The sequence below is a fragment of the Rattus norvegicus genome, chromosome 19 (genome assembly GCF_036323735.1).
Source record: "Rattus norvegicus strain BN/NHsdMcwi chromosome 19, GRCr8, whole genome shotgun sequence".
Lineage (NCBI taxonomy): Eukaryota > Metazoa > Chordata > Mammalia > Rodentia > Muridae > Rattus > Rattus norvegicus.
Window position 1 is genome coordinate 50045749 of NC_086037.1, and position 11489 is coordinate 50057237.

At 49.8% G+C, this 11489-nt stretch overlaps 3 protein-coding genes across 7 annotated transcripts in view; 2 read left to right on the plus strand and 1 right to left on the minus strand.

The window, feature by feature from the left end:
• Phaf1 (phagosome assembly factor 1) overlaps nt 1–5132 on the plus strand; it is a 39531-nt gene extending 34399 nt beyond the window's left edge. The window contains exons 16-17 of one of the 2 annotated variants that reach the window (XR_005496611.2): nt 1003–1864; nt 2423–5132. Coding sequence is in view for 1 of the 2 variants with exons in the window: in XM_039097463.2 (XP_038953391.1) it covers nt 1003–1044 (42 nt within the window). In the remaining variant the exon portion in view is untranslated. Of the gene's footprint in view, nt 1–1002 lie in introns of both variants that reach the window. The other variant, XM_039097463.2, reaches the window with a different exon arrangement.
• On the minus strand, nt 309–2410 carry Tradd (TNFRSF1A-associated via death domain). Of its 2 annotated transcripts, none has more exons than NM_001100480.1 (4): nt 2260–2410; nt 1437–1714; nt 1164–1356; nt 309–1019 (listed from the first exon to the last, which is right to left on the minus strand). In NM_001100480.1, exons 1-4 carry the CDS (start codon nt 2408–2410, stop codon nt 709–711), a joined length of 933 nt encoding a protein of 310 aa, NP_001093950.1. In that variant the 3' UTR covers nt 309–708. The 2 variants fall into 2 exon arrangements, with proteins under 2 accessions (NP_001093950.1, XP_038953405.1); XM_039097477.2 differs by having other exon boundaries at nt 311–1019; nt 1129–1356.
• Nucleotides 2473–11443, plus strand: Fbxl8 (F-box and leucine-rich repeat protein 8). 3 transcript variants are annotated; one of them, XM_063278190.1, is made up of 3 exons: nt 2473–2598; nt 9129–9324; nt 10133–11443. In XM_063278190.1, exons 2-3 carry the CDS (start codon nt 9173–9175, stop codon nt 11103–11105), a joined length of 1125 nt encoding a protein of 374 aa, XP_063134260.1. In that variant the 5' UTR covers nt 2473–2598; nt 9129–9172; the 3' UTR covers nt 11106–11443. The 3 variants fall into 3 exon arrangements, with proteins under 3 accessions (XP_063134260.1, NP_001383381.1, XP_006255583.1); NM_001396452.1 differs by lacking the exon at nt 2473–2598 and adding an exon at nt 6882–6962; XM_006255521.5 differs by lacking the exon at nt 2473–2598 and having other exon boundaries at nt 6978–9324; nt 10090–11443.
• Nucleotides 11444–11489: the final 46 nt, after the last annotated feature.

The window sequence follows — 11489 nt, forward strand, 5'->3', positions numbered from 1 at the left end:
ATGTTAGCATTAAAGGCGTGCGCCACCGCCTGGCTGTAATTTTAATTTTCTAATTCAGGCACACCGTAGATGTTTTAAGCACATACTTAAAAGATCACACGCACAAACCAAACCCCAAGTATAGAGTGATTCACCAAACCCCTGGTATCCTTCACTAAGAAGACAGGAAGAACCCCTCTCATCTTCCTCAAGGCCCCAACAGAGCCTACTGTACCCAAAACCCTGCCCCTTTCTCCTCTCCACCTGGCTCACTATTCCCCTGAAGGTGACTAACCACAACCTGGGCTAGACCTCAGTATTTCCACAAGTCTATAAAAGGGTTACATTTTATTATCGCTGCCAAGTACTTAGGTCCCACGATGAGAATGAGCCAAGGGCAGGGAAAATCGTGCATCCTGCTCGTGACAGTTTTTGTAGCACCTTGAATGACATCTAGGTTTCAGAAGGTCCAGTTTCTTAGTGAGTTTCTGCAGGAAGTCCTCTTTCTGTACCCCTGCGGTGCTTGCCTGGCTCCTGGGGAGGGGGAGGGGCAGTTAGTTCACTCCAGCAGCTCAGCTAGGTAGGGGAGTGTGTACGTTCTCCGAGTCCAGTGGATGGCAAATAGCCAGCAGTAGCAACATCAGCAGTAAAAGGACCCCAACAGTCCCCAGTGGGTTCCAAACACTGGCTGAACTGGTTGACCAGTGGCCCTTTCCCACAGTACTAGACTTAAGCCTGGCCGCCTTCCGGCTCCGCCTGGCCTAGCAGATCTTCTGCTAGACTAGTGAGCTCGTTCTCCTCCAGCGCCTCCACTAGGCGTTGCAGTGTGGCACGGCGGCCCTCGGCTTGTATGAAACGGCGCAGCAGCTGGAAGGCCTGCTCATATAGCCCATCACGCTCATACTCATAGGCCAGCGAGTCGAGGGCAGGATCCCTCAGTGCTCGACAGCTACGCTGCAGCGAGCGCCCTACCCTGCGCCACTTGAGGCCCACTGAGCGCGCGAATGTCTGCTGGTCTTGCAGATTCAGTGGCCGGTTCACTGCGGAGGAAGGGAGGAGAGGTAAGTAAGCATCGGTTCCCCGGAGTTCGCACCATCCCGCACCCGCCTGGGGATACCTGGGCCCAGCCCTATTCCGGCTCAGATCTACCTGCTGGTGACCCCGCTTCTGCTGGTGAACCTCACCTATGAGCTGACCATGGAACAGAAAAGTCTGGCCGGCGGCCGGCAGTGGCTTCTCCTCGGCCGGAGAGGAAACCAGGGACTTCGAACCTGCTGGAGCTACCTGTGTGGCTCCACCCTGGCCAGTGGAGTCACACGTCAGTTTGCAGAACTCATCCTCCAGCTCCGCGAGTTCTTCGTCCCTGAGCCGGTCGGGCTGCGCAAAGGGGTGCACAGTAAGTGCGGCTTTTGGCCGCAAATCCCCACCCATCCCATCCTAACTACAGACACCAGCACCTTCTGGGCTAAGATGTAATTCAAACAGCGCTCTTCGTCGGTCAGCCAACTGTCCAGCTGCTCCGCACCAGCACGCAACTCCAGTTGCAACCGCACTGCTTCCTGGGCAAGCGCCGCGGCCATGCACCTCTGCAGTGCGGTGCGCAGCGCCCCCTCGCGGTAGGCTTGGAGAAAGCGGCCGCATAGCAGGCGCCCGCAGAAACGCAACTGAACGATGAGCTGAGGGTCGCTGCAGTGGATCTTGAGTATCTGCAGTACGTCGGGGCTGTCCCCACTCTCTGCGGAGGCGATCAGTCAGGCCACCCGCTGTCCCCAAACAGGACTTTTCTTCCAGCAGCCAGAGGAGGAAGCTAAGCCCGTAGTCCGGCCTATTCTCCCAACCCCCACCTTCAGCCTCTACTGCTCTCTGCCCAGAGAGAACGGAAAGGGTAGGTACTGGGGAGGAGTTTGGGCAAGGAATGCTGCCGTGAGAGAGGAAGAAAAGACAGAAAAGTGCAATTAGTAGCAAAGAGAACTGGCTGCTCAGAAGTAAAGACAGATGTAAATCAAGCTGACATTAGAAGAGAAATGGGTAGATCTGGAAGGCACAGGAAAGTGTACAAATGTTTACACTCAATGACACATACAATAAGCAAAGGAAGATTGCAGACCCCACACAGCCGGGAGTGCTCCCTCTCTCCTCATCCCTCTCCCAACCCCTCACCCAAATAATCTTTTTCTTAAAGAGTGTCTGAGCCTAAACCACAAAGCAAAGAAGTGGGCTCTCAATCCCAGTCCCTCCTACAAAGTCCCAGAGTCACTACACCTTCCCAGCCACACACACCTGACAATGCAGCCTGCAGAGCCTTGTAGATTGCCACTTTCTTCTTGGGATCTGTGTAGGCTTCAGATAGGACCACTTTGTCCATCGAAGACTCCAAAAACAGGTATGCACTGCCCACCCACTCCTCATGGCCATTCTGATCAGCTGCCATCTTGCCTCCTAGAGATGCAAATAGATCATCTCCAGACTTGGAAACAACTATCCAGTCTCATGTGGTCCAGCTGTCCTTCCACAGAGTTCCCAGCTTTTGACTCTGCTCATAGTCCTGCCCAACCCAGGCATGAATCCCTCCACTGCCTTTGACAAGAAGTCTAAGGTCACAGTAACAGCAGAACAGAGGTGGGTCCTAGGCCAGTATGTTTCTCTTATGAAAGCTGACAAAAGGTATCTTCCACCTGAATGGTGCGCATGCTCCAAAACCAGCCAGACTACCGGACTCGTGTCTTAGCTCTGCCTTCAGCTTAAGTTCCCAGAGCCTCTGCAGGACAAAAGGACCACCCACGCTCCCCCTATACCTGGCTCCACTTAATTGTCCCTGCCTAGATCCAAGTTCAAATGTGAAAAGCAAGGCTGGTCAGTCTACATATCCTGTTCACCACTCTTCAGGACCCAGTCAGAACTTGATATAGGGCTCAGACTGGACTAATGACACTCAACTCTGTATTGCTGGGTGGACCACTGATAAAGAGGCACTAACTTCCCCATCTTTGGTGTGGAATTAAAGGGACAGAATAGATCTCTGGCTCCTGCTTAGGAAGAACCTATCTGAGGGAAGGAAGAAGTCTACATGGAAGGAAATAAAGTCAAGAGATGAAGACACAATTGTTTTTTGTTTTTCTGAGACAAGGTCTATGTCTGTGATGGACTAGTTCCTGGCTGGATTGTTTGTTTTTTGTTTTTCTGAGACAGGGTCTATGTCTGTGATGGACTAGTTCCTGGCTGGCCTGGAACTCACTCGGTAGACCAGGTTGGCCTCCAACTCACAGAGATCCACGCGCTTTGATTCCTTCCCAAGGTTTGCCTGTATGATCTATGTATTACATGCATGGCTGTGCCCATGAAGGCCAGAAAAGGGCATCAGATTTCCTGAGACTGGAGTTACAAATGGCTGTGAGCCACAGCATGGGTGCTGGGAATCTAACCGGGTTCCTCTGGAAGAACTGACAGTTCTTTTAACTGTTACACTGTGCATTCCATCTCAGACACAAACTTTTTGGCGGGGGAGAGGGTGTTTCAAGATTTCCCTATCCCTTTATAGACCAGGCTGGCCTCTAACTCACAGAGATCCATCTGCCCCTGCCCCTGCCCCTGCCCCTGCCCCTGCCCCTGCCCCTGCCCCTGCCCCTGCCTCCCGAGAGCATGTGCCGCCATGCCTGGCTGAGGACAAACACGCTTAACTACGGATCCAGCTATCCCTGACCATCCTGACTGCTCAGTTATGTAAGCTAAATCATTCTACTTTGTTATTAGGCCCTTGTTTTCTTCAACTATCCCTAAACAAATTTCCTAACTGTCCACACTAGAACAGAGTCTTTCAACACGAAGATCATTTCCATCCATCTCCTGCCACAATCCTGCTTCTAAATCTCTAATAGAGCTCTGGCTCTGGTCAAGGTTAAGAATCACCTAGACAGGGCATCATCTAGACTGCCTAGAGGGAAATGCTGAATTGTCCATGGCCCTATCTAGCTCTAAGCAAGGGGGACACGGGCTTTTTTTTTTTTTTTTTTTTTTTGCTTTGTTTTGTTTTTGGTTGGTTGGTTGGTTGGTTGGTTGGGTTTGTTTGTTTGAGACAGGATATTTGACTGTCCTGGGTCTCATTCTGTAGTCCTGGTTGCCTTCAAACTCAGTGCTGGGCTTAAAAGTCTGCACTGCCACTGCCCAACTAGGGGACATAGGTTTTGAAACACCTCTTCCATCAGAAAATATACTAATACACATATAGTTACTAAAACAGACTGAAAATTATTGTCTATCTCTGGGCAGGTTGGGGGTCTACATAGTAAGATCCCAGCTTAAAAAGACAAAAAGAAGAAGAAAAGAGAACATGAAGTGATGTTGTCCTATCTGTAACCTCAGCACTCTGGAACCAGGGGCAAGAACACCAGGAAGTTGAAGCCAGCCTGTACTACAGGGCAAAGCTCCAGCTGCTTCTGCTTCCATACTCGGGATTGAACCCTGAACCATGTATCTGGTAGCCAAGTTTTCAGCCACTGAGCCGCACCCCAGCCCATAAATGTCTTTTGTAAAAAGTAAGGCAACAAATCACAGGGAAACTCTTCTGCTACAGAGGTAAAACAAGTAAGGACGCCTAAGAAATAGCGCAATGATTCTTGAAACATCTAGTTCACTTTTCTATTCTTATCTGATGGATGTGGTCTCATCCCAAGGGGTAGGAAGAGATTTGGAATGTGCTGGTGTATGCCAGGGTACTATCCACCAGCTTGTCAAGCACAGGTACCGGAGAGCTGGAAATCGAAAGAGTAATCAATATGTAAATTCACTATTACTGGGTAAATAGGGGAAGTGGCAGCACTGGAATCCGCTGGAGTTGGAGAAGTGAGGAAATAGGACAGACAAGAGGGAGGGAACTGGTATCTCACTGTCCCCTTAAGAATCCTTCCCCAGAGCTTCCAGGGACTAAGCCACTACCTAAAGACTATACATGGACTGACCCTGGACTCTGACCCCATAGGTAGCAATGAATATCCTAGTAAGAGCACCAGTGGAAGGGGAAGCCCTGGGTCCTGCTAAGACTGAACCCCCAGTGAACTAGTCTATGGGGGGAGGGCGGCAATGGGGGGAGGGTTGGGAGGGGAACACCCATAAGGAAGGGGAGGGGGGAGGGGGATGTAAAGAAAAAAAAAAAAGAATCCTTCCCAGAACCCGGTGGTGGTGGTGCACCCCTTTAATCCTGGCACTCATGAGGCAGAGACAGGCAGATCTCTGTGAGTTCGAGGCCAGACTGATCTACAGAGTGTGTTCCAGGATTGATAGCCAGGGATACACAGAGAAACCCTGTCTTGAAAAACCAAAAAAAAAAGAAGAAGAAGAAGAAGAAGAAGAAGAAGAAGAAGAAGAAGAAGAAGAAGAAGAAGAAGAAGAAGAAGAAGAAGAAGAAGAAGAAGAAGAAGAAGAAGAAGAAGAAGAAGAAGAAGAAGAAGAAGAAGAAGAAGAAGAAGAAGAAGAAGAAGAAGAAGAAGAAGAAGAAGAAGAAGAAGAAGAAGAAGAAGAAGAAGAAGAAGAAGAAGAAGAAGAAGAAGAAGAAGAAGAAGAAGAAGAAGAAGAAGAAGAAGAAGAAGAAGAAGAAGAAGAAGAAGAAGAAGAAGAAGAAGAAGAAGAAGAAGAAGAAGAAGAAGAAGAAGAAGAAGAAGAAGAAGAAGAAGAAGAAGAAGAAGAAGAAGAAGAAGAAGAAGAAGAAGAAGAAGAAGAAGAAGAAGAAGAAGAAGAAGAAGAAGAAGAAGAAGAAGAAGAAGAAGAAGAAGAAGAAGAAGAAGAAGAAGAAGAAGAAGAAGAAGAAGAAGAAGAAGAAGAAGAAGAAGAAGAAGAAGAAGAAGAAGAAGAAGAAGAAGAAGAAGAAGAAGAAGAAGAAGAAGAAGAAGAAGAAGAAGAAGAAGAAGAAGAAGAAGAAGAAGAAGAAGAAGAAGAAGAAGAAGAAGAAGAAGAAGAAGAAGAAGAAGAAGAAGAAGAAGAAGAAGAAGAAGAAGAAGAAGAAGAAGAAGAAGAAGAAGAAGAAGAAGAAGAAGAAGAAGAAGAAGAAGAAGAAGAAGAAGAAGAAGAAGAAGAAGAAGAAGAAGAAGAAGAAGAAGAAGAAGAAGAAGAAGAAGAAGAAGAAGAAGAAGAAGAAGAAGAAGAAGAAGAAGAAGAAGAAGAAGAAGAAGAAGAAGAAGAAGAAGAAGAAGAAGAAGAATAATCTTCTCAGGCATTCTTCCATTGAAAGCCCCATCACCCACTGGGAGGCTTCTAGGCTGGGTCCCAAAACAAATGCCTCTATCCAGATGCCCGGTCTCATTAACATGTAACCGATAGCCCCACTTCTGGATAGGTGGAAGGGCTTGACTCCCAACTCAAGGAAAGTTTGAGATTCCCAGACCACCAGGACACGCCCCCTGCTTGGCTGCGCCTAACTGCGCAGTAAGCGACCTGGCAGCGGGAGGTTCCCAGTCTGCCCACTACTCGGCCTTCAAGCTGGGGGTGCGCACACGCCTGGGCTCAAACAGGAAGAGGGCTCTCAGAACCGTTCGGGCCAGCCCTGCAGCTACATCCTCTCGTCTGCAGGGCCTGCCTGACACCCATCAGAAACTCTTAGTTGGGACAAGAAATCAGAGAAGGTGGAGGTCCGAAGCCCCTTGCACCTCTCACCAAAACAGTCCGACTGGCCGCCGCCACTGGCTGGCCAGCAATTGCGCGTGTCACTACCGCGCGGTTCTCACTCTCGGGAAGCTAGATCTCTCGCTTTGCTCGGGCTGCACCAAGGTTGCCCACCCACTCTCCGCACTAACCTGGCCGCCACACACTCGCCTGGCTCCACTGCTCGCGGCTTCCGGGTGTGCGCCGAGACGCAGGGGCGGTGCCCCAGCCTGAACGGGCGAGTCCTCCCGCGCGTCCCGCCTCCTCCGCCCAGGGCCTCTCCTTCCTGTCCCAACTGTCCTCCTTGGCCAGTCCCCTGTCTCCGGGCAAAGCCCACCTAGTCCGCTTAGCAGGTAAGATAACGACACCCAAGGTTAGATGGCAGGATGAACTGCCCACTGGACATGACGTTAGCGGCTTGGGGTTTTTGAAGCTGAAAAGGCTCCAGAGTGAGAGCCGCCAAATTTAAGTCAGTTCCTGGGGTTTAGTCAGAGGGCATCTCCTGGAGATGATAATTTTTCTGGCGCTCCCTAAGAATCTGGTTTGATGATCTAATCTCTGCTAGTCTTTAGCACTGAAAATGGGGCGCTGTGGTTCCAGGACAAGCCTAGCTTGGAGTATCCAAAACTCTAGAGTATACTTGAGGTAAATTCCACGAGAGACCATACGCCTAAAAGCCATAGGGAAATTAAATGGTAAATGGCGTGAAACTTTACAAAAAAACCTTACAGCACCTTGAAGCAAAATTGGCAGCTTCAGAGAAAATGCACAGATTCCAACAACCCCACCCTCCTCCTAAAAGCCAAGCTCTGGAATGTGTCTGCAGATTCGAGTTCCACCCGAATCTTTATTAGCTAGCAGGAACCAGGGCAGCGCAAGTGTCAGGGTCCTAACGTGAACAACAGCCCCTCAACATGCCAGAGCCATGAGAGAGAGCTACAAGCTTTTGACCACATGTCTTCCATGGAAAGTGTTCAGGAAGTCAGTCGGTTTCTAGGGGGTGGAGACAGTGTAAAGGAGCCTCCCCTTCTGGGTCGCGTATGTGCCCCATCACTTCCTGATTGGCTTGTGATTTCAGACAAAAGAAACAAGCAAACAAAAATATTCTCAAAGATTCGTGCCTGATTAACCCAGCAGTCAGTTTCTAGTGGGCAGGATTCCTCAACTTGAAACCTGTTTCTCATTTGTTCAACAAGTGAGAAAGTAGTTTGAAGAACCAGTGAGGGCCAGGCTTAGTGGCCCACAGTTTTGGTCATAGCATTCCGGGGCAGAGGCAGATAGATCTCTGCGAGTTCAAGGCTAGCCTGGTCTACATCGCGAGTTCCAGGCCAGTCAAAACTACATAGTGAGACCCTGTTTTTATTTTTTGTTTATTTTTGTTTTAGATTTATTTATTTCATGTATATGAGTACACTGTAGTTGTCTTCAGACACACCAGAAGAGGGCATCAGATGGTTGTGCGCCACCATGTGGTTGCTGGGAATTGAACTCAGGACCATCTGGAAGAGCAGTCAGTGCTCTTAACCGCTGAGCCATCTCTCCAACCTTGTCTTTAAAGAAAGAAAGAAAAACCACTGAGGCAGGAGTATCAAGAGTTCAATACCAACCAGAGCTACACAGCAGAGATGAAGAAAGAGAAAAAGAAGAGAGGGGAGATGGGAAACTGTGGGGTGGGAGGCACAACCACTATACCTTTAACCCTTTGGGGAGAATTGATGTTCTGAACAGAGACTTCTGCATTTTCTTTTTTTAATTAACTAACTTATTTAATGTGTATGGGTTTACATGTATGTGTCTATGTAACATGAACATGCAGTGCCACAGAGTCTAGAAGTTGTTAGATCTCATAGACCTATAGCTATAGACAGTTTTACTGGCTATGGAGGGGCTTCTTTGAGAGCAACAATTGCTCTTAATCGATGAGCTTTCTCTCTGATACCTTGTATTCAAAACATAATTTTTAGATTTACATATTTTTGTGTGTATGAGTGTTTGCCTGCATGTGTTTGCCTGTATGTGTTCTTATGTGAGGCTAGAAGAGGGCATCAGATCTTCTGGAATTGGAGTTAAGGGCAGTTGTAAGCCACATGTGGGGTGCTAGGAACTGAACCTGGGTCCTCTGCAAATATAGACAAGTTTTTTGTTTGTTTAGTTTTTAGCTGCTGAGCCATCCCGCTGGTCCCATACTTTTGTTGTGTGTGTTCTAAATCTTTTATTTATTTGCTTGTTTGCTCACATGTGTATGTGTATGGAAGTGCTCCAGCTAGGGTGGGCATGCATGCCTAGAGGTCAGAGGGCAACTTTCAGAAGTCAGTTCCTTCTTTCATCCTCTAGGACCCAGGGACAGAACTCAGGTCATCTGTGTTGGGGGCAAGTACCTTTATCTGCTGAGCCATCTCACAGCATGCGATCTCTGCCATATATATATATATAGCAGTGCCTCCTAGGTGTGCACAAGCATTGGCATTTCAGAAATCTATCCACCTCTCTAAGCTCAGGGACTCCCTCTTGCACTCTAGTCACAGCCGCTGGGAGTAGCAGGCCCCTTCCCTCCAGCCACACCATGGTGGAGCTGATTGAAAAGCTACCAGAGGAAGTTTTGGGGCTCATCTTCCGTGACCTGCCTCTCAGGGACCGTGCTGTAGCAGCCAGAGTCTGCAGGGCCTGGGCTGCCGCTGCCACTAACAGTGCTGTGTGGTATGATACAAGCATCAGGTGAGTTTCTTCCGGTTGCCTGCTCATCTTCACACCTGAAGACACACTCATTGGCTGCCTGCTCTATACCAGTTGGTATTATCTTTTTATTTTTATTTTTCAGTACGGAGGATTGAACCTAGGGTCTCATGTTTGCTAGGCAAGGAATCTACCACTGAGCTCTGTCCCAAGCTCCCAACTAGTATCCTAAGTCCCTTCCATAAATTAACTCATTTAATCCTCACAAGATGCTCTTGTAGGGGGTGAGTAGTAGTGTTTCCTTTGTACAGACAGGAAACTGAGGCTTAGAGATTTAATCACTTGAGTCTGGAGGCCCTACTCCATCTCCACAGACTACTGAGCTTGCCTAGTTCCTTAAGTACACACACACACACACACACACCGGGCTGGGAGGGGGCACTGGGAGGAGGGCTCAACCTCAAGCCCTCTGAAGACTTCTAAAGAAATAGAATGGAAATTTCTGTCATAGGAAAGAGGGGGTCGATGGAACCCAAAATGAGAGGCACATAGAAATGGCTCCTCAGTTAAGAGCACTAGCTGCTCTTTTAGAAGGCCTGAGTTTGATTCCTAGCTCCCACACAGCAGCTCGTAACCAGTTATAATCTCAGCTCTAGAGAATTCAACACCCTCTCTGGCCTCCTCAGACACCAGGCACACGTGTGGTGCACAGATATACATGCAGGTAAACCAACTATACGCAGGCATACACAAAAATCAAGACATTAATTTTAAAAAAAAAGTTTCTTTTCCATTCATTTCCATTAGTGGTGCCACTGCTAATTCCTTTCTGTGTCGCTTCCTACATAAGTTGTGACTGTGAGCTGGAAAACTTGTTGCCACCGGGTTTGTCCGCCTGCCTAGACCACATTCACAACCTGAGCCTGGAATATGAACCATCAAAGAAGCCCAGCCGCAGAACGGCCACCGAGCTGCTGACTGCCCTGGCCAGCCGAGCCCCGAGGCTTCGAGGCCTGCGCTTGGAATGTCGGGGAGAGAAGCCGCTTTTTGATGCGGGCCGCGACATCCTGGGCGCCCTGCACACAGTCTGCGGAGCCGCTCACCAACTGCGCCACCTCGACCTGCGCCACTTGCCCTACACAGTGGACGACACTTTGGTGCTTAAGGTTGCTGGTGGTTGTCCCGAGCTCCGCAGTCTTTTCCTGGACAACCATGCACTAGTGAACAGCGTACAGCCCGCCTCTGTGCTTAGGCTATTGGAGGCTTGCCCTCACCTGCGCGCCCTTGGACTGCACCTTGCTAGTATGTCGCGTGCCGCGTTAGAATTGCTAGCCGCTCCGCATCGCGCCCCTTTTACACTTCTGGCACTGAAGTGCGCGTGCCCCGAAGATGCTCGTGCTTCCCCTCTGCCTGATGAAGCCTGGGCGACACTAACTTGCTATCATCCCGGGCTGAAGGTGGAGCTGGAGCTGGAGCCTGTGCTTCCAGATGAGGCCGTGTCTCGCATCCTGCAACCAGCAGTACCAGTGGCTGTGCTGCGTCTCAACCTCTCTGGTGACACAGTAGGACCGGTGCGCTTCGCAGCGCGCCACTACGCCGAAACTTTGCGCGCCCTCGAGGTGCGCGCGTCCGCTTCCACCGAGCTGCACACCGCGCTGGAGGAGCTGGCGGCGCGCTGCGCGGGCTTGAGAGAGATACACTGCTTCTGCGTGGTGAGACCCTCTGTACTGGATGCCTTCCGCGCGCATTGTCCGCGCCTGCGCAGCTATACGCTCAAACTAAAGCGTGAACCGCATCCCTGGCGGCCGACACTGATGCGGTGATTGGGCAATCTCACCCCACCAGGACCGCGCGAACCTGAAGCCGGGGAAAGGCCTAAGCAAGTTGCGCAGACACGCCCCAATTGCTAGCCTCTTCTTTAGGGGCTCCGTTGACTACGGTGCTTCTTGGGAATTGGGGTCTATGAGGGCATCCAGACCAATCCCGGGTACTATAAATTCAGCGAGCCCTCTCAACCTCAGTGGCTCTGTCCATTCTGGGCCCTCCCTCCTCTCTATGCACTCGCATTAGCTCTGAGGCCCAGAACTGGGGGAGGGCAGGCACAAGTAGGAGCCAAGAGTCAAGGGTGAGTGTAAAGTAAATAAATCCTTTAATATTCCTGCGTCCTGTGATCTCTAGTCGGCTGTGAAAGGGAGGGCAGGAAATAC

What these genes read in the sequence shown, in the direction of transcription:
- Tradd (NM_001100480.1), bottom strand. Translation starts at nt 2,410, where the DNA reads ATGGCAGCTGATCAGAATGGCCATGAGGAGTGGGTGGGCAGTGCATAC. An exon ending in TCTGCAGGCTGCATTGTCAG is followed by an intron (nt 1,715 to 2,259) that starts GTGTGTGTGGCT and finishes TCGCCTCCGCAG; the next exon opens with AGAGTGGGGACAGCCCCGAC. An exon ending in GTTCCATGGTCAGCTCATAG is followed by an intron (nt 1,020 to 1,163) that starts GTGAGGTTCACC and finishes CTTCCTCCGCAG; the next exon opens with TGAACCGGCCACTGAATCTG.
- Fbxl8 (XM_063278190.1), top strand. Translation starts at nt 9,173, where the DNA reads ATGGTGGAGCTGATTGAAAAGCTACCAGAGGAAGTTTTGGGGCTCATC. An exon ending in TGGTATGATACAAGCATCAG is followed by an intron (nt 9,325 to 10,132) that starts GTGAGTTTCTTC and finishes TTCCTACATAAG; the next exon opens with TTGTGACTGTGAGCTGGAAA.